This window comes from Xyrauchen texanus, chromosome 33 (genome assembly GCF_025860055.1).
Source record: "Xyrauchen texanus isolate HMW12.3.18 chromosome 33, RBS_HiC_50CHRs, whole genome shotgun sequence".
NCBI classification, from domain to species: domain Eukaryota; kingdom Metazoa; phylum Chordata; class Actinopteri; order Cypriniformes; family Catostomidae; genus Xyrauchen; species Xyrauchen texanus.
In genome coordinates, this window is record NC_068308.1 from 23,540,533 (window position 1) to 23,565,943 (window position 25,411).

At 38.4% G+C, this 25,411-nt stretch overlaps 1 protein-coding gene across 4 annotated transcripts in view; it reads left to right on the forward strand.

The window, feature by feature from the left end:
- The window catches only part of LOC127626781 (protein phosphatase 1B-like), a 67,256-nt gene extending 55,003 nt beyond the window's left edge, over positions 1–12,253 (forward strand). For 3 of the 4 annotated variants that reach the window (XM_052102815.1, XM_052102813.1, XM_052102814.1), the window contains exons 2-6: positions 3,312–4,157; positions 4,890–5,007; positions 5,585–5,696; positions 5,902–5,959; positions 6,708–9,998. In XM_052102815.1, the coding sequence (XP_051958775.1) occupies positions 3,327–4,157; positions 4,890–5,007; positions 5,585–5,696; positions 5,902–5,959; positions 6,708–7,016 (1,428 nt within the window). In that variant the 5' untranslated portion in view covers positions 3,312–3,326 and the 3' untranslated portion in view covers positions 7,017–9,998. The other variant, XM_052102816.1, reaches the window with a different exon arrangement.
- Positions 12,254–25,411: the final 13,158 nt, after the last annotated feature.

A 25,411-nucleotide genomic window follows, 5' to 3' on the forward strand; every position in this document is an offset into this window, starting at 1 on the left:
ATGGTCTTAAGGTTGAGGTTTGCCCAAAGCAGCTTAGAGCTGCTCCACACTTTCTAATCCTGCATTCAGATCTGGAATCAGACTCCTGAAAATACATTTTGCTTCAGCCTTGGGAGTGATCAATAATACATTGTTCCTCTGGCACTCTTAGTTCTAATAAGCTGCTGTATAGAATGTTTTGCATGTTTGCGTGATGGTTGTGCAGTGCTTAAGATGTTTGTGCAGTACGTTCAGTGTGGCTTTGCATTGTGTTTGACATCTATATGCGTGCATGTCATGAAGATGAGGTTAAGATGGCCAAAGCTAGTGTGTCTTTAAAGCGTTGTCTGGTAAAAATGACACTTGAGATGAAAGGTGATGCAAGAGCTACAGTTACTATCCTGACACACCGGATAGGTCTGTGTTGCCCATGTGTCCAGAGGCCTTTTTTTTTTTTTTTTTAAATCCTTCCTACTTTTAGGCCGATCTCCTTTATGCTGTAAATGGTTAGACGCTGTGTTCTACAGGAAGATTTCATTTGTGAACTGCTCGTTCACTAATGGGGCACACTGATGAAATCCTACAGTCATGTTCCTAAAATTGACAACTAGGGTTGGGAAGCGAGAACACGTTCAGAATAAGAACCAGTTGTTTTGTTTTGTTTTTTTAAATACCGGATCTGTATGATTTATCACTTTCAGTTCAATTTACTTTTTTTTGGACTTGCATTATTCCACCGGTGTGGACAGATCACTCTAATAATATTCTTGATATTTTTTCTTGCTCTGCTAATCAGCAGCAATGCTGCCCCTCTGCCGAATCTACAGTGTGCAACACACATTACATCTAATGTGCTGGTTCTTTTAAAGGTACAGTGCTCTGACTACCGTCATGTCCAGCTCAAAATTAACCAAGAACTGTTAATGTGTTATGTAATGTTGAATTAGAGTCTCCTGGAAAGTTATTTTTGTAGTTTTTGAAAATATTTTGAAACGTAAATAAAAAAATCTTATTTATATGTTTTTAAACAACTGTGCCTTTGGACGTTGACCAATAGGATGTTGCTTGGTTTGGTAGTGATATCGGTGTGGGTGGTGCTTCGGTAAATGTGACCGTGCCTTTAAAGGAATGTTCTGGGTTCAATAAAAGCTCGCTTGACAGCATTTGTAGCATAATATTGATTACCACAAAAATTTATTTTGCTCGTTGCTTTTTTGTTCTTTTTTGTTTTAAAAAAAAAGAAAAGCACAATTCTGGGTTACAGTGAGGCACTTACAGTGGAAGTGATTGGGGGCAATTGTTTTTGTTAAAAGACTCACTATTTCAAACATTTGGCCAGAAGATGCAAACAATATGCATGTTAACATTAGTGTGATTAAATTGCTTACTAACTTTTTCTGTGTAAAGTTATAGCCAATTTTGCAATTAAAACTACGTTGCCATGACAATGTAATGTCAACAAAACCTAAAATCCTAAATTGACTAAAAATGCCGATTTAAACAACTTCACTTTGCTCAAATACATGAGATTGTTTTTTATATAGACGTATATGCTTCATATTTCTGGTTTTAAACCCCTCCTACAATAGGCCACATTCACTTCCATTTTAAGTGCCACACTTTAACCTGGATATTTGCTTGAAAATGTAGGGACAGAAAACCAATTATAATTGTGACCATTATTATTGAATCACAGATGCAGATAACTATTTATATTGCATATTTTTTGTCAAATAGCAATGCACATTTGACTGTAAAGCATTGATTTAGAGTTGGAATGCAAATGTGAATTTACTAATATTAACAATAACATTTGTAAACTGTTCATTAACACCTAAATTATGTAGGGTTTTGTTAACATTCTGACAGAAGGACTCCATAACAGATATTGTTATGATCTTAAGTTTTTCCTTTAAAGTTAATTATAACTGAACACATTAATAGAGGAGAACAAGCTTGGTCTTTAATTCATGGGGGTCCAGGTTTTAAAGTTCTTTTGTTATATTCTCCTTTGTACTTTGCCTTATTAAAATGTACTAGTCATGCATTAAAATGTACTAGTCATGCACCAAAATGTAAATTGTTGTGCTAAACCGAAATATCTGGACACACTGGGCCGAAAATTATTATTTTAGACTTTGCTTGGAATAATTAACTTATTATTAGGGATGCACCAAAACCATTTTATCTATAACTACACATTTCATTATGAAATGGATTAGAAAGAAAAGAATTACATAAAATGTGTAGCCTATTAAGAACCTTTATTGTTAAGTATATTGGATAATGCAGCAGTAAAATTAACACTAATTTCATGTAAAATCTTCAGGGAACATGACACCAGTTCAATTGGCACATTTGTTTTCACATTATATGTGGACCTGGAATGTGTATAATATTTATACTGGCGGATAATGTTTAATTCTGTGCTTACCAATGAATAGCGCAAGCGAAAAGCAGGTTTAGCGCTGTGCATGTGCTCTGCTCTCTCGCTGTGCTGTTTAAACTGGTAGCACCGTTTTGTCACACTTTTGAAATATTTTGCTTTTTGGTGTTTCCCATGTGCAGCAGTAAGTTGCAGCGCTTTATAAATAAGAGAAGGGCAAATTTGTAGTCACACTGGTGTGACCTCTAACAAAATTAAGTCATACCAGCAGGAAAAACAGTCGCAAAATGCGACCGTTTAGTTGCAATATGGAGTTTTGCGAGTACCTTGCATTTATCAGTTGATAAGTGGTGTACACTTGAATGAATGTGTTCTGCTTTTACACTGTCTGAAAAAAAAATAATATTTTTAGCATCATTTTCAATGTTTTCCTACATGCACATCTAATTGTTTGTTAATTGCTACTTAGTCAATCTTTATGACTGATCTAGTTCTCTAATGTTCATTACATCATTGGATTCAGTTCAGTCTTGAGGAATGCAATTACTGAGGCTTGTTTAAAATGTTGTTTATTTTTTTTACAGTTTCTGTTTAGTATCTTGTTTATATCTGCTGTTGCAAGAGCCATAAAATTGCAAAAACATGTCAGTAACTCTGTATGCAGTTATCACTTTCACAGTGTTCATTCTCATGAATTCATACAGTTTCATGAAAAAAAGGGGGATTCATTTCTTAATGTAATGCCAAAAAACATTCTTGTCAGTGCTACAGCTTTGTTAACGTAGATGCTCGTTGCTCAAATATTTGCTTGGCTAAACCAATAGCTGTGAATGACATGTAATATGTGCAATATTATGATTGAATATGGTTGTTAACCTCTCAAAAGGCACTTTATATTGTCATGTAAAGCAACTTGCTCTCTTAAAGCAAGTTTCTTCTCTTGCAGACGGTGTCCTGAGCCATGGGGGCCTTTTTGGACAAGCCGAAGACTGAGAAACATAATGCTCACGGGGCAGGCAACGGTCTGCGTTATGGCCTGAGCAGCATGCAGGGCTGGCGGGTGGAGATGGAGGATGCACACACAGCTGTGTTGGGCCTGCCACACGGCCTGGATGACTGGTCCTTCTTTGCCGTGTATGATGGTCATGCTGGCTCCCGTGTGGCCAACTATTGCTCCAAACACCTGCTGGAGCACATCATAATCAGCAGCGAGGACTTCCGTTCGGGCCCTGATTCTGTGGAGGGCGTTAAAATTGGCATTCGTTCTGGCTTCCTGAAGATTGATGAGTATATGCGCAACTTCTCGGATCTACGGAACGGCATGGACCGTAGCGGCTCTACAGCAGTGGGTGTGCTGGTGTCGCCCGAGCACCTCTATTTCATCAACTGTGGAGACTCCCGTGCTGTTCTCAGTCGTGCCCGACAGGTGCAGTTCTCCACGCAAGACCACAAGCCCTGCAACCCACGTGAAAAAGAACGCATTCAGAATGCTGGAGGTTCTGTAATGATCCAAAGGGTCAATGGCTCTCTGGCTGTGTCACGTGCCCTGGGGGATTATGACTACAAGTGTGTGGATGGAAAGGGTCCTACTGAGCAGCTGGTATCTCCCGAACCGGAGGTGTTTGAGATCCCACGTGTTTCAAAAGAGGATGAGTTTGTGGTGCTTGCTTGTGATGGCATCTGGGATGTTATGAGCAACGAAGAGCTGTGTGATTTTGTGCGCTCTCGGTTGGAGGTGTGGGATGATTTGGAGAAGGTCTGCAACTCTGTGGTGGACACCTGTTTACATAAGGTGAGGAGATTGAAGTAGACATCTCAAAAAGTGTTGGTTATGTCTTTTTGCCTTGCACCAAAACCCAGTGGGTTATCTTGTAAGACTATTTACTTTTCCATTAGTTACAGAGTTTAACAAAGCTGAATCATTGAGTCTTTACATAAGCATAATAGTCTTGCAAACTCTAGACCCTCCCCTTTTCCACACACTGCTGCATTGAAGCATTTCAGAGTTAAATTTTTTTTATTTTTTTTTTATGATTTTTTGGTCTCATTTTTATGGCATTCAAGAATCTAAATCTTTCAGTACCAACCAAAAAGCGCACTTGGTCTTCTGACTGTAGACACCAGCTCTCTAGATGTTAGTACACTGCCTGGAACCTTCTGAATGAGGTCACCGCTCTAGTATCTGGGATGGATTTGCTCAAGTTGATGTCAGAACTTTCCATTATTAGACTGCAGCCTACTTCATGTGTTTGTCATGAGGTATGGCTCATGCGTACGTTGGAAACAAAGCTCTGAGACATTGAACTTGGAAGATGTTTCTCTGTGAAGGTCTGGTTAGTGTGAAATATATGTCACTGATTTCCATCCAAGGTAAATTTAGGCAAAATTGGAGGCAGCCTAGATTTAGTGGCTTACAGTAGAAGCCAAACTATAAACACACATGCTCATGTACTCAAGTTGGATGTTAGTCCAGTGAGGTGCCTTTTTTTAAAGGTTGTTTTAAAGGTTGTTTTTTTCTAACCAGGGAAGTCGTGACAACATGAGTGTTGTTCTGGTTTGTTTCCCCAATGGACCGAAAGTATCTGAGGAGGCCGTGAAGAGAGAGGCCGAATTGGACAAGCTGCTGGAGGCTCGGGTGGAAGGTAAGACACAGCACTCTCTCCTTCACTGCCTTTCATCTACACTGACATAGGCCTGGTGGAGGTCTGGTGGAAATGTGTGTAAACCATGTATGCTTTCCCATCTTGTAATTCTAAAACATAAGTCACAACACCAGACATTAGTGCTTTGTTAGACATAGAGAGATTTTAAAATGTATTTAGCGCTGGTGTCCTGCTCTCTTTGTTCTCCTCTCAATAATTTGTCCTCTTGCCCATCTGGTTCATCTCTCTCAACATTCTGACATGTTCTGAACTGTCTGAAGGCTCTTGGGATCTTTACTAGATGGTGAATGTTAGATCAAGTCCTCACAATTTCTGAAGTGTTTTCCACTATATATGTTGTTAAATCAGCAATGATGAATATTGTTTTCCATTTACTCTCTCACCATCTGGACGTTATTGTCTCTCACTGTGTCCTATAAGTGTGGGATGATTGATGCCTACACCATTCAAAGGTTTCAGCAGTCATGGTGAATGAAATGTGCCATTTAAATCTTCCTTTACCAGGGTTCTCTGTCCTACATGTGTAATGTGATTTCAAAAATGTCTCATCCTGCAGAAATCATAGAGAAATCAGGGGAGGAAGGCGTCCCAGATCTAAGCCATGTCATGCACAACCTCCGCCCTGAGAGCATCCCCAATTTGCCACCAGGAGGTGGTCTTGCTAGCAAGTAGGGATCCAAAATTAACAATAACATTTGACCTTGCAGTTCTCATATTACATTCGAGTTGATCAAGCAGTATATTTTTTTAACAGATTACCTACTTCTAAATTATTCATGGGCAAAGAGGGCTGTTACAATCTTTCCCCACAAGTATTAGTTGTCTTCTGTTAAGTTTTCAGTGATTATAATATGTCTCTTTGTCCTCTTCTAGACGCAGTGTAATTGAGGCTGTTTACAACAGGCTAAATCCACATAAAGAAGAAGATGGGGTGAGTTCTTCCTTTTATAGTTTTATAACCATATAAGTGAACCTCAAATAAAACATAAGGTCACTTGAGTTTTCTCTTTTTTTAGTCATACATCCATCCTTTTTTTTTCTCTGACATATTGGAATACAGTTAATGTTTCACACATTAGTGCAAATATTTTGTCTTAATGTAGGTCTAGGTGTCTCTTTCGTGTATAGGTTTACTCTCTTGAACATTTGAGAGCAATACATTTAGTAAGTGATTAGGGTATGTCCTACTTAGGGAAATGAAACTGGTTCTCAGAGATGTCTTCGTTATATATAGGGCGGTTTAAACATTCAAACACCATTATCTTTAAAAGCAGTGCCATTGCATTTAAGTTGAAAATGCCAGGCTTTTTGTGCAAGCATTGACTTTGTTTGTCCATCTGAGCTTGGGCCTCTCTGTAATGGTTTGTTTTTATGTCTACATCTTGGTAGTAAATATTTGAGAAATTGTATTGGCCTAAGACGTGGACACCTATGAAATTATTCTGTGTTGACAAGATGCTTGCATCTCATTCACTTCAGACCGTTATCCTTATTTGTACACACGCACACACGCAGACGAACATACATTCGCTACCACTTACCTGGAGGGCAGCTTACTTTGGCACAGTCTTCAGTCCGGCTTCTCTCTATATGAAAGCCTTCATAAGGGCAGTGTAAGGTCATGGGCAGGTGGCCCGCTGTAACCTGCTCTGTCCACTGACACTGGCGTCTTGCACCAGGAGAGCCAGGGAGGAGCAGCCGGTGGTGAGGAGGAAGATGATGGCAGCACTGCTGCAGCCCACCTGCTGGAGGCGCTACGACAGTTCCGGCTCAGCCACCGAGGCGAATATCGCCAAGCACTGGAGCAGGCGCTCTCAACTTACCGGCTGTCCTGCTCGACAGGTGCCACGACACGGACTGCCCCCCAGGAGGACCCTCCCTCACCCCCACCATCCCCAGCCACTGAACCTGTCAACTCTGAGGAGGGACAGGACGAAGCAGCCACATCGCTGTCTCAGGACAAGCTCTCTGGCGCCCCCACTGCATGACCCTGACATCCAATGTAGTACCAACTAAACCTACCCTACTCTTATCACACCCTGCTATCAAACCCTTACCCAGACCTGCTCTCTGGCCCAGATTGCTAGGTTGCTTATCTGATGGTTAAGTTCCTCCTTAGGGCAGTTCCAGTGCAGGTTTTTTTGTCATCTTTATGGAGATATGTTTGTTAGGGTCTCTTTGAGTGTTTAGTTTGCTCTGCATGCACCAAGACTCTATTCAGCCACTCACTGGTTATTCAACTTAAACGAAGGAATGTTCCAGGTTCAATACAAGCTAAATCAAGAACATTTGTGGGTATAATGATGATTACCACAAAAAAAAAGTTCATTTGTCTCCAAAAATCGTGTTTACAATAAGGCACTTACAATGGAAGTTAATGAGGCCAGTCCATAAACATTAAAATACACACTATTTGAAAAGTATAGCCTCAAGTAGTGAAAATTATACATGTGAGCATGATTTTAGTGTGCTAAAATCAGGGATTTACTGGCATTACAGCAGATAACAAGGTTTACCAGCATCATGTCATCATGATTACAAAGTTGTATTATTGGATATAAATTTACACAGATAAGGTTCTTAAGAAATTTTATCACACTAAAACATGTATAATGTGTTACATATCGTGGCTGGCTATACCTCATGTTTGTGGACTGGAGTAATCAACATTGTACCACAAATGTCATTGAGCTTAGTTTGTGTTGAACAAAGCATATCCCTTTATTATTAAAGGGGGAAGTTTTTAGCACTATTCTTGGCACTAAAAACCTGCTCTGCTACTGCATGTGAGTTTAACCTTGGCATATCCCAGTTCTGTCTGCAGTAAGCACTTTTCTGTATCTCTGCACTTAGTCCAGTATTTTTTATATTTGCAAACACCGTTATCTAATAAGCAGTTCTAAATGTATGACTTAAGCAGTGCCACATAGTTTAATGATTTGATGGTCACCATTTTGCACCTAAAGACTTTACCAATGTACTGTAAATAGTTATATGATTTCAATGGGAATGGTTCGTTAATTGAGTGGACAATCTGGGCTGTGCCAAGGATACATTTTGACTATTTCCCCATGTGCCATGCAATGCATGTGTACTCCGCATTCTGGGTTGTCTTGTGGTTGATTTATAGTTTTAGGATATTAACATGTTCTGTAGAAAGCATCAGGTACAGCTTGTATTGTGCTCTTTGATTGTGTGTGAGTACGCGCACATGTTTGTGACATAAATGTGACATGATCGTGAATCTGATCTAAAGCAATTCTTTCACAATATTAAAGGGAACTCTAATTGTGTGTGTGTGTGTGTGTGTGTGTGTGTGTGTGTGTGTGTGTGTGTGTGTTTATCAACCCACCCTGTCTATTTCTTGTCTGTCTTTCATTGATTTTATCATTTGGATTGACCTCTCAAATATGATTGTCCTCTGTCTTCTCTTTGAGTGCTCAAGAGTTACTATCCAGGTGTCCCCTTGAGGAAAAAGCACAATATGGAAATGCACTGGCTTTAGAAGCTTGGACCAAATGAGATTTACAATGGCTCAGTGAATATTCTTTACAGTTTACTCTAAGCTCATACACTCTTTTCCCACAAACTGCTCTTTGGCTGTAAATCAGTTCTACTGTTGTACTATTCCAGTCAGTTAATGGCTTCATATTTGAAATGTAGAAGTCATTTATTAAAGGGGGAAATACATGCAGACTGCATTAGCTGTAGTAGATCATATTGCAATCTAAACGTTAGACAATGCTGCTACATGATCATTCATGAATGTCTGTACTCTGCAGAATTTGCACAGAGCTTCTTATCAGTCACTAAAATGTTTGGAATTAAGTGTCATCCCCCAAAATGTCTGATGCTACAATTTTATTTTATTTTGCTGATTTATCATAAAAATAAGCAATTTGAAGCTGATTATTTTGGCTTGCAGTTGATTTCAAAGTTAATACATAATGCAAACTGTGTAATCCTCTTAACAGTTATTGTAAGTGCATGCATAATGCTGCAGTTGTTATTAAACTCATGTTGCTAATATACAGTCTCAGGGCAGAATCTAAGAGCTTTACTTAATTGTCTATAGAGGATGGTTTGCTGGTTTGGGTTATGCCCTGGTTTTTTCTATCCTGGGCAAAAGTTTTATTTCATTTTGTTTCATGCTGCAGTTCTTTTAACAAAATAAATCAAATGAAACTTCATATTTGTCTTTGTTGCCATTTATTCATTGAATTCTTTCACTATACTTGAGGTTTTAAAAATCCTGTATATGACATGTTACACTTCACAGAATGCTGATACATTTGCTCACTCATAGCCATCTGACGAATGCTCTCTATTCCACTTTCTGCTAATTATGGTGGGTGTGGTTGTTTTATCTCCTAGAATGAGCTTTAAAAAAAAAAAATCATACTCAAATATTTCCAGACTTACTCCTTAGGTTCTTAGGTTAGGTTCTTATTCATGAGCTCAATATTGGAAGTACAGTTTAAACTTGAGGTAAGTGTGCTTCAAACCTGCATGAGTCAGTCGTCTTCAGGCTGAGGAAAATTAGTTTTCTGCTTAGATGCCTTGTTTTTCTGGAAATTCAGCTTTAAAAAAAACAAATAAAAACAAAACAGATTTGCTGTCATTTTTTTTTTCTCTCTCCCCCACCTATGAATGCTACTTCCATCTAAATGCTGTTTAAATTAATAATGGGAAGTTTTGTTTTTCTTACCCTGTATTTGTGCATTTCCTGTTACAAGTGCTCAGTGTTTTATTTTTTTAATTTTTTTTTAAACTATGTACTTTTTGAGGTAATGTTCTTCCATGGTTTAATTTTCATTTTATGGTATCCAAGAACAAAGAAATCCACTTTCTCTTGAATTCATACCCTTCCTTGATTTCTTTTGCATCATTCTTTTATTTCCCTGATTCTATCTAGTCAGTGCTTTACCTTTTTTTAGTTTTCTGTTTGCTTATTTCTTTCCCTGTCTTGTTTTCTCCGTCGCAGAGTGGAGGTGACCTGGATGATCCCTGGTAGCCCAAGCAGCAGACAGCTTTGGTCTCCACATGAAAGAGATTCACACAAGAAAACCCTTGTTCACACTTTTTTTGTTTTTGATTCTGAAAGAGTCATAGGAAATGTTAAACAACACGTCTGGAAAACATTTGTTTTTAAAGATGAGTAACTATGGAAATGTTATGATTTTTAGAACCACATTGTATGGTAGACAGAGATATATTTTGAGTCCCCCACCCCTCCTTAAATCTGTGTCAATTAAGAGCAGTGACGAGACTGCTGGATGCTAATTTGGAGGCGTGAACTCTAAACTCGACTGGAGGAGGGCGGGGCAACTAAGCCCCCTGAGACTGACAGTGAGCGGGGCATTCGGACCTTCATCGAATGCAGGGAGCCTTTCTGCTGCCTCGATTGGCTATCTCAGATGGCTCACTTTCAACCCCTTGACACCACGCATGTACAGCTTTTTGGAAATGTGTCCACCAGGCATGTTCTCACCATTTCAGCCCCTCTTTTCTTTAATGCTGCAACTCTTGTGGACTCTACCCAACCAGCTGAACAGCAGCAATTTAATAAGCCCCCTCATGCACCTCGTTTGCTGCCTCATCCTGCTGCTGTCCACAGAAATATAATGTATCTGTTGTGGATAATTATTTTATTTTTTTTGTGGGCAGGGGTGGGAGGAATGATCTAGTATCATTCATTTTGGTGCTTGCTGATAAACAATTTAAGGAAAAAAAAACTAAACTCATCTGACAGCAGGATCCTATGGCAAACCCGCCCAGGATGGAGAGAACTTTAGGAGGAGTGAAGGTACAGCATATGGAGGAGCTTGTTTTGCAGTGACTTCCCAGTCAACCAAGACTCTCACTCGTGTTAAATAAAAACTGAACTCTGATCTCCTTTTTTCATCCCATCTGTACCTTTCCCTCTTCTGCTCCCTTGCTCTCCCCACTTGAATTTCTCCCATAAGCTTGCCTTCTGGTTTGTTTTTCTCTAACAAAATGTAAAAAAAAAAAAACCAAATCCCTCTATTATATTACCGATACTTTTCTTTTTGTCTTTTTTTTTTTCCTCCTCCAGATTATATGGCATAATTGGTATTGTTTGATTGCACTCACGTTTGATTATGAAAAATAAATAAAAATACTAAAAAATCTATGAAAGATAAACTATGAGAAGGTAGAGTATTTCTAAAGTTAAACTGCAGAAATATGTATGTATATAGCTATATATTTTTTTTCTCCCTTAACAGTGGAGTGAAAGAATGGAAGGGGCACTCTCTCCTCAGACTGGCTTATAGGTACTTGACATTTTTAGTGGCTCTGATTTTTTTTTTTTTTTTAATCCTTAATGTAGGATTGGTTTATGTTTTGAACTGTGCCTGTAAAAAAATGATCAATTGCTGCAAGGGTGTACTTACAGATCAGTTAGCTATGGATGGGATGAATGTACCCCCTTTTCACACTGATACACAGTACATATACTTTTATGCATGCATTAGTACATGCTTATGCATACCACTTTCATCGTATACATCACATAATTACTTCATTTATGTCACAGATTAGTTGTGTGTGTGTGTGTGTGTGTGTTTGCATACATTTGACAGACAAACATGCTCTGGAGGCCTTCTTAGAGTTTTTTCCCCCACCTGCCTTTTTTCTTTATTCATTGACTTGCTCTGGTGTGTAGCTTTAAAATGAGTGTTTAATTGAATTTTATGAGATGATTGTTGATGTATGTATATATGTTTTTTGCAGTTTCCCCACCCTCCTGGTACACTTAAATTGTAACAGTATGCTGGAAAGCTTAATTTTAAGATGAATAGATCAAGTAAATGTAATAAATGATTTCCAGTTGAGATGGTAAAGAGATATATTTTGTGCAGCGAGTATGCAAGGACATTCATTTGCAATGTGTATGTCAACAATTATTGATGAGTAGATCAATGGAGAGTATTTTATTTATTCCAAGTTTTTTGGCTTAAGAAATGTTGAGATGGAGGGTTCTTTCTGGAATGGGGAAACTACTGTGCCCAATGTCTTGGAGAGCAGGATAGAGAATTCTCTTGCTCTTGCATCCTTCCTCTATTTCTCTCTGAATCTCTAACCACCTGATGAGCCCGTGTAATGAACGTCCCCAATATGATGTTGTGATGTTTCAGTAGCAACCAGTGAATATGATCTGTTCTCCTCAATAAAGGATTGCTGAAGTTTGATGTTAACACAATGACGTGTTTGAAATGTGGTATCTCACAAATGCTTGATGTTCAATCTGGGGGTGTAAAGATTCAAACCATTATATTTAGATATGTAATGCATTAAAATAATTTTTATTTTTTTGGGTCTGTTTATTACTCCGTTTTAACCCTCCAGAAACCACTATACAAATCTCAGCTCTGTAGGTCCACACAATGCAAGTGAATGGTGAACAAAACCTTGAAGCTCCAAAAAGCACATAAAGGCAGCTTATAAGTAATCCAAAAGACACATTTGTTTTAATACATGTCTTCTGAAGTGATCCAATCGGTTTTAGGTGAGAACGGGCCAAAATATAACACATTTCTCAATAAAAATTGAGTGATCATGATTGATGATTTCAAGCTCTATCACCCATCCTAGTGACATCAAGTGCTCTGCGCATTTATTAATCACTAGAAAGTGTAAATGAGCTTTAAATCATGATTGCCGAGGAGACTGCTGATGTCAAACTTTATTGGGAAAAATTGTTATATTTTGGCCAGTTCTCACCCAAAACCGATTGGATCACTTCAGAAGACATGGATTAAACCACTGGAATCATATGGATTGCTTTTATGCTGCCTTTTTTCTTTAATGCTGCAACTCTTGTGGACTCTACCCAACCAGCTGAACAACATCAATTTAATAAGCCCCCTCATGCACCTTGTTTGCTGCCTCATCCTGCTGCTGGCCACAGAAATATAATTGTATCTGTTGTGGATTTAAAATAAATTTTGCGGGCAGGGGTGGGAGGAATGATCTAGGATCATTATTTGGCACATCATTCATTATGTGCTTTTTGGAGCTTCAAAGTTTTGGTCACCTTTGACTTGCATTGTATGGACCTACATAGCTGAGATGTTGTTCTTAAAATCTTTGTGTTTTATATAAGAAAGAAATTCATACACATCTGGGGTGGCATGAGGGTGATTAAATGATGAAAATTAAAATTTTTGGGTGAATATTCCTTTAATAAACTCTGCATGGGGAAGTGCTATATGGCAAGCCGGTAATTTCTTTCAGAAAACCCCATCACTTTTGCCTTTACTTACATAAAATAACAAAATAAGGCCTGAAAACTTTTGTGTTGCAAATTGGCCCCACCTAGTGGTTACGTTGTAAAAAAGAAATTACAATTAATAAAAAATTATTTTTTTTTATATAAAAGTCCTTTACATAGCACTTAAATAGACAAGTCATATATCAAATGAAAGCTCTCATTCTCAGGAAGGTTTTTGCCATAATACCACAGTTTGAATTATTAAAAAATGTATTTTGGTAGGCATAAAATGCAAACGTCTATTTTCTTTGCTGACCACTGATCTGTGAGCCCCAAATAGCCTCAAACTTTATATAAAATTTTACCTTGGGTTGTTTAATTGTTTGTAAGCTTGCTTGGGAGAATAATCCAGTGTTGTATCAAAAACATTTACAACAAAATATGAAGTCTGGTAGAAAAAGTTCGAGGAAAAAATCATCAGCAAAATAGTTTCTCGTCTGTATGAAATGATACACATGATTGTAAAGCTGAGATTCTGTGCTTTCCAATGACACCTAGGTTGGGCTTCTAGACAATGCAGAAGCCAATCCATTCAACAAATGTGGAAGATCTCAGCTCTTCAAAAAGTGATTTGGGTGAGCGCTAATACTTCATTAGAGCACCGTTCATTTCAGATAATTTCAGATCAGTATAATGTGATGGAAGGTTTACTTTTCTAGTACTTCCTGCCATCCAGTGGAATAAAAGAATTATTTTTGCTTGAAAATTGAGGATACAAAACTGAAAGGCAGGCGTTTAAACTTCAAAATTAAATGTCTATCATAAAATGTAAACATATACAATGTTATTTATTCAATATTTCAATCATTTCTTAAAATGGGGTTTATCTGTAAAATGAAAAAAAAATTATGAAATGAGTGCACTGTATGTGTGAACAGAGCTTTTTGAATGAAAAATTTCAAGCGGCAGCCTAAAAACTGCAGAGAGTACGAGGTTAAATTCAAGAGAAGCGGAAAAAGATTGGACAAAATGACGGAAGTTCGAGGACCAGTACACACGGTACGGTTTCATGTGCGGCATTTTAAGTTCAAAGTGAGTTTTTTGCTCTGAGGTGCTTACAAACGACAGTTTAAACCCAGTGAAACTAATAAAACAACCCCATGTTCAAAGACGGTTAACTTTGCTTTAAAAGAGACAGGGTTGACAAACCAAAAACAAACAATGCAAAGCCACATTTCCAGACTCACTCGCATCAAAAGCAAGTACCGGTTACTTTTAATAACAGTAAAGAATGATTTATGGCTAACTACATTGGGATCCATTGATTGGCATGACGTGAGCTCACAAACCATGTGGTTAATGTTAGGAAAAAGGTGTAAGTATGCTGAGGTGAAGAATCACAGTGTGCATTACACCATAGCTGACTGCACATGCTTACCTGACAGTAGGGTGTTGAGAGGTCATCACCTCTCACCCCATCTGCTAATCAACAGCCTAAAGAGCCGAGACATCCTCTTTAAAGCTCTGAGCAGGCTTTTATACATCTGCACTTCATTACAATGTCACCCACTGCAAGGTCTAAATCCCCTTAATAGATCAACCCCCCATCACTCCTTAAAAGTCTCCCTGTACGTTTACACTGTGTTGTCACCCTGGATCATGATGCCAAGCATGTGGATTAAGGTAATCCATACTCTTCAGGCTGAGGCAGGGGGGAACTTGACCACATTGTACACAACCTCTCAGGTTTGTGGATTGGGAGATTAAGGCAGGCAGATGTTATAGAATGGTCTGAAATGAGTTTTGGAAATAGTGAGGCTAGTGTGCTTGAAACACCTGTTGATTGGGGCAGAGATGACTTTTGCTCCATAGACAGAAAGTGAATTTCTAATATTGGACAGTAGACATGGCAGTTGTTTGGAAGTTTTCCTCATATTCCATAATGCTCTTTAAAAGTCTGTTGTACATTCGCTCAACATAACATAATGTTAAATTCTTGGTCTTAACAGAAACTTAAGTGTCTAGCAGCTCTCCTCCAGTCACAAATGTCATCTGAGAAGATTCTGCAGGTAAGAAATGCAGGTGAGAACTGGCATTGATTGGTTCTGGGGTTTTGCCATAATGTTTTTAACCCTAGTGTTGTTCCATACCCATGTGGCTTTCTTTCTTCCATGGAACCCAAAAGGAGATGTTAGGCATCATGACAACCTCATTCATTTACTTTAATTTCATTGAGAAAATATGTTATGAAAGTGAATGGAGACTGAGGCTGTCTGCCATTACCAGATGATATATAATGAGAGATAAGGTTTTTATTATTCACAAGATAGGAAGTTGGAGACACAATGTATTTGCTGATGGGGCATCCATTTAGTCAAATGTTTCTTTGCATGTCCTAGCTTTAACACTTGATTATCGGACAAAATATGCTTTGAAGCGAGGATAAAAATATGAATGAATATTGCCAATGAGAAAAGATTTTGATATAGAAAGTGCTCACATGATTGTATTTATATTTTACCTCTAGAGGCTGCTGTTATGCTGTTAAAACTCCAGTACTGGCCACAGAGGAACACGGAGGGAGGGAGGATTTTGCAGATAACCCATTCCAAAATAGTTCCAAAAAGCAACTATTGGAATGGATTAATCTGTAAAACCGATATATCGGTATACCTCTGGAATATAGCAAACTATTAACAGTTAGCTGACAAATTAGAAGTGTTTGGTTTTCATAATTTAAGAAATATGATTATTTACTGTACATCATAATGTCAAAGACACGGTCAAAACATAATTCAATTCGGAATGGTCTCGAGTAGAATATAACTAATATTGTTGCACTCATATACCAAATATATATTGAGTAAAAGCCCAAGAAAAAAAGCACAGTTTATAAATTGTAAACATGTCTTTTTGTCATATTTTTGCTTTTAACATGATCATTTTATTTTATAAAATCTAAAAGCACCAGATGTTCTCGAAAAACAAAACAAGTCATGAGTGACATAATCTAATCATTTCAACGCAGAAGTATAAACATTATACAAATGTATAAATGCCTTAAACTCTCCTTTTGTGATCCACAGAAGAAAAAGAGTCATATGGGGTTGGAACTACATGAGGATGATAAATGATTTTTTTTGGGACAACTATCCCTGTTGCCCTTAATTGTTTAGCTTGTCTCTGCAATGTGATTACTTGTCTGTGCTCTTTCAGATATCCAGTATATTGATAACTGGCATCATCGTCTGTAATGCTTTGCTAAAACACCTAAGCTCTTTTCTGTGCAGAGTTAGTAGTGGGGGTCTGAGTGGTGAAATGGGAGGGTGGGCGTGGGGGTGTTTGGGATTACCTCTTTTTCAAAGCCTAGTTACATTGCAGAAGTAAATGAGCTGTTGAAAGAATGCACCCAGGACTGGAACAGCCATACGTCCTGGGGGTCACAGCTTAACTGCAGCCCGATTGGTGGGATTACAGAGGAAATGAGAGGACAGAGCAGGGGACCGGGAGCCAGGTAATTCAGCTCTAATTAACCACATTCACCAACCTGCATGCTTTCTTCCCCACCTTTTCTTCATTCCCCAAGGATTTGTGCCTACCTGTTGAGAGACACTGTTGCTCTATGCTTTCTTCAATATCATTGTTAAGGAGAAGAATGCCAATAGTTTTGATTGTGGCAACTTTAGGGTGGCCTTATTTGTGATTTGTGCCCATTTTTTTGGAGTATATTTTGTGTGCTGCCTCCATCTCGTTTTTGCAGCATGCAAATGATTGCAGCTATTGTAACCAGCAGGAATTCTTTTGAATATGTGTGTCTACTGTATTTCTTCTTGATTGTGTGATAAACTTTCTCAGTCTCATCTGACTTTGTACTCACCAAGTGATGTTAATTACGGCTCTCCCCTCCGCTATTTCTTTATCTCTGGTTCTCCCTCTCTGAGCTGTCACCTCTGTGTCAGTGGATATCTCTGAGTCTCAGCATGCAGCATCCACTGGAGCTGAATGTACCCTCCCTCTCAGCCACTGGCCCACCAGCCGGCGCTGTCCTGACATGACAGCCCATTGTGTTTGTCCAGCCAGGCCGAAACCCCTGGCCGCAGGAAGGAATTAAGGGAGGATAGGAGGGGAGAAGTAATTATGTTTAGTCACTGAATTCTGTAGATCCCTGTGTTAATTATGCGATTCACCACAAAACACTGTCAAGTCAAGTGAAAAGAGCAGGAATGCCGATGAGAGCGGCTCAGAACATGACACCTCAGAGCCCCTGTGAGGTCAGGACAGGACCGTTTGTTTGTAAGGGTAGGATAAGCTCCTCACGTACACCAGGCTCCAATTACAGGCCTGGCCATTCACATTTGGCTCAGCATGGCTCGTCTGGTTTGTCAGCAATTTTATTGCAATTAATGGAGCATGAGAAGGTTTGTATGCTGGAGCACAGGTCTACCAAGTTAAATGCACACTGGACACCGTGTAACCACTCTGAAATACATGATTAAACTCAATTCAAGCTGAAGTGTATCATTTGTGCGCAATCTTATACATGGTGTATAATACATGCACCGATTTTGCTTAAAGGAATATTCCAGGTTCAATACAAGTTAAGATCAATCTACAGAATTTGTGGCATAATGCTGATTACCACAACATTTTTTACAATTTACAATTTTTTACAGTGGGGTACATACAATGGAAGTGAATGGGACCAAATTTTGTGAGATTTAAAAGCAGAACTGTCAAGCCTATAATTTAATAAGCAGTGAGATTATATTTATATAAGCAGTGAGATTAATTATTTGTTTAAAACTGGTGTATTATTAGAGCTGTCTTCCTGGATATAACTTTACACGCATTATAAGTACGCAATTTTATCACACAAAAACATGCATATTGTTTACGTCTTGTTGCCATAATTTTGAAACAGTGAGTATTTTAATATTGACATATTTTCCCCATTCACTTCAATTGTAAGTGCCTCAATGTAACCACTTTTCTTATTTAAAGAAAAGGAGTGACAAGTCTAAATTAATTTTTGAGTTAATTATCATTATGCCACAAATGATGTCGATTGAGCTTAACCGGCTAATTTATTTAATTAGCCAACAACCTGTTTTGTTGTGTAAATGTTCAAAACCCTTATATTGTGTTCCGGTCAAAACAGACCTATTATCTTTTTTTTTTACTGAATACTGTAGTTTATTTCATCCAGTTGGAAATTGTTTGATCATTTTCATAAAAAAAAAGTTTTCAAATTGTTACACCTGTGGTGTTCCCGGTCTTAAGTGACCGGCCATTGGAAATGAATGAGACTACAAAATACAGAATTATCAAGTTTTCAGCATCCCAATCCTTTAGATTGGATTTTTTTGGATGTGTTGAGCACCCTTTTGTGCATCCTCTTTCCATGTACACTCTTTCAAGAATATTTCCATATCTACTTATCATATTATGTTGTGTTTCAGCTGGTTTGAATCAGGATAGTCTTCTGTATGTACAGATATGTCATCTATGTTATTGTAACACTTGGGACATTCTCCCTAGTGGACTAGAGGTCACTAGAAGGATAAAGACTTTTAGTTTGAATATTAGCTTTTGTTTTTGTTGTGTCTATGTTCCCTGTGTTCCCTTTGATTGATCCCAGCTGTGTCTTGTCAACTTTCTTAGTTATTGTGTATATATTGCCCTCCTGTTCTCCCTGTCTTTGTCAGTTGTTAACTTTCATGGATGTAAAGTTTGTTGTTGTTGTTGTTGTTGTTGTTGTGAGTTATTTTATGTTTATCTCTGTGTTTTAATGAAAAAAGCCTGCACATATATCCTCCTCCTCTCGCCTCTTTCCTGCAAATGTTACAGAACAACTGACCAGTCTATGGATCTAGCGGCTTGGCAATTGTTGTCTCTCAGGCAAGGAGGTGATGCCATCGAGCAGTATACAGAGCAGTTCTGCATCTCGCCCAGGATTTCAATTGGGGAGATATTTGTCTCAAGGACTGGACTTAATGAGCCTGTGAAACCAGATGGCAGATGTGAACTTTCCTTGGTTGAATTAATTGACTATGCTTTAAGGCTCACATTCTCCTCTTACACTGTGGGTATGGCAGTAATCCTGTGCTACTGCCAGCGGCTGAAGCCTCGTCCGTCCCAGAGCCAGCGCCCCATACCACTGAGGCTCTCGACGAGTCCGTCCGCCCCGGTGACTGTCAACGATCCTTCCAGTATGATCCCTGTCCAGCGGCCGTTGTTCAGTCTGCTGATCTGTCCTGCGGCTCCACCCACCTGAGCTTCTGCCTCCTGCAGCTCCTACAACTGAATCCTTGCCTCCTGTGGCTCCGCCCCCTGAGTGTCTGCTTCCTATGAAATTTGTATTTATTTATTTTTTAATGCAGTGTCAGGAGCTGCTCCAAAACATTAGGCGGGGGGGTCTTTAACACTTGGGACATTCTCCCTAGAGGTCGCTAGAAGGATAAAGACTTTTTATGGACTACGATCTTGAAATGAAATGCTTAGACTAACTATTGCCAACAAAAGCCTTCATCAGCCAATTAACAAGGACAATTGCATCTATGTGAACTTCTGCAATTAATCAAGATGGACTTCAAAGACTTTGGTCATTAATCTTACAGTTCAAACACAATCTATGTTTAATCACTGACCCTTAACACTTAGTTTAATAATTTTAAACCATGATTTTACCTATACATAATTAATATTTACATTACATTCATAATGTTAGCCAGAGGGAACTGGCCCCCACAGTGAGTCTGGTTTCTCCCAAGGTTATTTTTCTCCATTAATCTACATTTTATGGAGTTTTATGTTCCTTGCCACAGTCGCCTATAGCTTGCTCACTTGGGTTATTAATACAATTATCATTTAATTATTTTTAAACACTATTAAAAATCGTATTTTATCTAAATTGCACAATGATGATTAATCGCCTTTATAGACATTACAGTTTTATCGTCTGTTAATGCTGATATTCTGTAAAGCTGCTTTGAAACGATGTGTGTTGTGAAAGGCGCTATACATATAAAATTGACTTGACTTGACTTTATGTGTGCGTGCTGCTTTGGATGTAACGGTTTGTTTTGTTGTCATGTTTGAGTTATTTTGTTTCTTAGTTTTAATTAAAAAGCCTGCATATATATCCTCTACTGCAAATGTTACAGTTATATGTCTGTTTCACAAAGTAATAAGGAAAAACTTGGCAAAAAAAACTCCTGTTTATATTTGTGTCTCATTGGGAATTTCATAAACTAATACTCACTGCAGTTTGGCCTCTGAGGGAAACAAAAATTATCATTGCATTTTAGTAATTTAGACCTTTCCAACGATATAAAACACATGGCACATGTTTTTTCCAACTTTGAATATAATCGTGATAGCAAATAATGAGAACAAAATAGTTCTAATTTGTCAAATTAAAAAGCATGATTTACAAATTGGTAGGATCCACTATATGGATAGTAAAGTCTAGATTCTAAGCTTTAAAATTACATCCATTTTGTTTCGATCAAGCAAGTGGTGATTAATTTATCACATAATTGTTATTTTTATTTTTTTCTGCAGGGAGTGCCCCCAACTATCCCATTTAAAAGCTCAGGTCAATGAATCTTTCTATCAAAAAATAATGCAATATCTTGGGATAATATATGCAATATGAGAGATTTATTAACAATCTAATGGGCCAGTCATTTGTGACCGGGAACACAAAAGGTGTTAGCACAAATTAATGCAACACAAAGGTTTCCCTCTGTTGGAGTAAAGTCATGAATGGTTTACACATGAACCGATCAGCACACATTACCCCAATTTTGCTCTGTATGTAAACTCCTTTACTGGCATTCTTACAAAAATACTTCCAAAATTCGTATCCAGTGTGTGCAAGAGTTGTGTGCATGCCTGTTTATGTTTTGACGTCAAAAGCAGAGAATAACTTCATAATTTCAAGTTTTATGTAATCACGTTTTCTTTTTGTTGCATTGTCTAATTTATGCTGATTGAGTGTATTCAATTATCCAAACATTCATTATGACTAAGTGCATGTAAACATGCTCAATATTGATTGTTTTTAAGCAGGTTTCTCGAACACCTTCCCAGTCCTCCATTGGTCAGAGTGATAGTCCTGCCACAAACTAACGCCACTGGTTGAGCCAGTGTTGCTATTTCATGCTGATCGTGATGCTCAAACAAATAGAGGAACCTTTGGATAGTTCCACAGTGTTTACACTCTTCAGGGGAATCATCCTACAAATTGCATATAGTTACTAAGCTATGATAAGAGGAACTATTTTAAATTATGAAGAATGACATACTTCAGCTTTAAAAAATGAAGTCATCTCAGTACAACTTGCTTCTAAAAGACTCCCAAAGTCCCATAGTCCTTCTATAGTATCAGTGAACATGCCATTGTATTCAATTCTGCATTAGGAGGAATGTGAATATGTGCCAAAAAAGAGCTCTTTATTCATATTCCCTTCACAGAAGTACTCTAGCCTGGGGAACCAGACCAATGTGCTCCTTATATCTGTCCCCAGATTATGGTTTCCCTTTTGTAAGTGAGGAGAGAGAGGCAGATACGATCAGGTGCAGGAGCCGTGGTCCGTGGGCTAGTGGAGGAAAGAAGAGAGCAGAGAAGGAAGTCATTTATGGGCTGAGCATGTTTCATGCCTCAGAAACCATGTTGAATTAAATAGAGTAATCACAGCTTGAGGCCACCTCTCTCTGGTTCACTCTCTCTTTCGCTCTTTGTACCTCATTTGCCGCGGAGAGGAGTGGATTATCACTAGATCACTGTGGGGGCCGGCCCAACAAATGCACACACACTTTCAACACAATGCTTCTCATCGGGTGTTTGGAGACGCTGGGACAAAGGACTGGTCTCCTTCACTTTTTAAATGTTTTTTGAGATCCTATAGTTTTTACCTGTTCCTGCTAGAGCAATGCACTTGGAATGCCAAGGTCATGATTCATGCAAATTGATAAAACGTGTACCCTGAGGTCACTTAGGAAAAATACGTCTGTCAAATGCGTAAAGGAAAATCTTGTAGTCACATGCACTTTTGCTCTGTTTATTTGTTAATCGATCAAAGCTGGCCTTCTTTCCTAACAGTTAAACTTTCAGATCCATTGCATTTGACATTGACTAAACTGGGTTTTGCCCATTAACACCACCAACCTGTTAGTCATTTGACCCTCTGTCCTGCAGCCAGCCCAAGAAGAACCAACACAAGGTCAGTGGAATAAAAATAGTTTTGATTCAGTTCAAGTGAAGCGTTTAATTCTGGAGGTGCCCTTGGGCCACTTCCGTGAATGCTCTTAATCCACTTCTATAATGCACATTGCCCAATTGTGTATGTGCATTATCTGGACACAATGTGCGCTCCTTTGGGCAGTCATTGTTAAACACAACGCTGAGTGTCTCTCATGAGCCGTATGAATTTAGAAGATGACAGCTGAGCGTATAGAGACAAGGCCATATATCTTATTTATTGGGAGGAGGGAAAGGTAGCAGCAGGATATGGGTGTCATATTGAGAGACTTAGAAGAGGGAAGGAGAGAAGGAGGGGGTGACAAAGCGACTGCAGTCAACCTACAGAAATTGCAAAGGAAATAAGTTACAGATGCCAAAGAATGGCAGAGCAGTGCTTAAAGGGATAGCTCAGCCAAAAAAGTACATTATGTCACTATTTAATCATCCTAATCTTGTTCCAAATGCGTATGATTTTCCTCCATGAAGTTCAAAAGGTAAACTTTTGAAGAATATCCTGGTACTGTCCCCCAGTGGGCTTTCAAAGGATGCCAGGGGGTAATTATGCAATCAATAAGAATCTGATGAAATAATTTAGTGAGGTGTTAATTTTTACTTTTTATAGATATTATAGATCAATAACAAATAAGTCAATGCTGTAATGTAGAATGAGCATTTCAGTGGGACAATTGAGAATCACTGGTTTAGTGAATGAATCATTCTTTTGGGTTGGATCTTTTTAGTGAATCGGTTGATCCAGTTTGCAAAATCTAGATGCTGCAGTTAACAACCAGCTACAGAGGAAGATTATCATTAAATAAAGACTTACATTTTGGCCTGTTCCTCAAACAAAGCCATCGTATGACTTATGAAAGCTATGACCACTTTTATGATTCTTTTAAGGTGCTTTCTTGACTTTTCAGTCCTCATTCATTTTCATTATATGAAAAAGCGTGGCCCAGGATGTTCTTCAAAACGTCATATGGGTTTGGAACAAAATGAGGGTGTGTAAATAAAGACACTTTTTATTTTTGGCTGGACTATTCTTTTTTTCAGAGCTTTCATTTTAACTGGCCCCCATTCAAAAAAGAAAATATCATGATAATAATATATTTACATATAAAAATTATAATTTGCAATTATACAGCTGGAAATTAACAGATACAGTCCATGACATCCATTTGCATTCAAAGCAAAACTTATCTTACTTGTGCTTTAAAGACTTTCACAAATAATTCTCACAATATCGACAAAAGCTCAACTATGTTGATTGACAAGTTTAATTCAGCAGAATTTGCAACAACGTTAATAAATACATCACAGAAAACCAAATATATTTCCAAATATAATACTTTTTTTATGTGAAAAAATGTGAAAGTGGAGATTTATGGTAAAAAAGTACTTAGATATTGGTCTGTTTCTCACCCACACTTATTATATGGCCTCTGAAGGTATGGATTTACCCACTGGAGTCTTATAGATTACTTTAATGCTGCCTTTTATGTGATTTTTTGAGCTTTAAGTTCGGGCCACCATTCACTTGCATTGTAAGGACCAACAGAGCTGATATATTCTTCTAAAAATCTTTGTGTTCTGCAAAAGAAAGAAAGTCATACACATCTGGGATGGCATGATGGCGAGTAAATGATAAGAGAATTTTCATTTTTGAGTGAACTATCCCTTTAAGTTTGCAAGGCATAAAAACATGTACAAGGTCAATGATCGCAGTGAAAAGTAGCTCGGATCAATGAAGCAAGTGACAGTTCCATGAACTGGCCTGAATCTGTCTCACATTGACTCTGGGTCTACGTGCCATACTTATTGCTGAGCCCTGCTATTAGGTCCAGCAAGTTGTAAAGGAAGTTAACTGCCATTAACAAATTACACACAGCACCATATGAGATAAATGCAGCCCATGTGCCTCTGTGCAAAAGTTTATGATAGAATGCCATCTTATAACTCCAAGCCTCTGACTCACCATCATTACATATTACACTTTGGTTTCAGATGTGAAATGAATATGCCATATAAGTAAGGTCAGACCCTCAGTGAAGTATGCTATCCGCACCATCTCTTTTGGCCTCTATCTAGCCATATCCTTATTTGCACAACTGGATTGAGCAGCACACAGTGTTAATTGCACTTACCAATAGCCTTTAGGCGTCGCAGGGATTATAGACCTGAATTATATTAGTGGAGCTACCCAATCATTGGGACATTTACTGATTTGTGGCTTTAAGTGCTTTATCCTGCTTTACTGTTCAGAGTGGAATTGTTTTAATCCAATAACAGCCACTGTGCTGACAGAAAGATCTACACATGACTGTGCTGCCTCACCGTTGGGTGCCAGCGGGTGGCAGCAGTCTCCACTCTTTGCACAGGGAGCTTATTTAGGGTTCCTTTGGTGGTCTTCAAGAATCTTGATTGTTTCAGTCAGTAAAATGACCAACAAACTTGCAATATTAAGAGCTTCTAATTTGGGCTTTTAGCTGCCAGCTCAAACTTGCTGAATGTTTGCGGGGTGCCTCAGAGCAAGAGCAATCTTTCACGAGGACTACAGGGAAAGATTACATTAAGGCTGAGGCGCAAAACACACTTACCAAATTCCCAGGGGGAGTGTTTATGTGTGACTGGGAGTAGGTGATTCTGGTGTGTATATGTGTGTGTCTCTATCTGATAGGTGTTTCTGTAGTTTGTTCAGGTTTCTGCGCTGTAGGCAGTGGGGGAGCTTACATTTTCAGTATGCACAAGGAAATCAGTGTAAAAAGGGCACAAATTGATGCTGACATTTTTTTTAAAGCTGACATAACTAAAACTATGTTTCTCAATAAAATATTACTATATAATGCTTTATATTCAAAACAAAGCATTGTTTTCTTTGTTGGCCCCCCACAGAACCCATT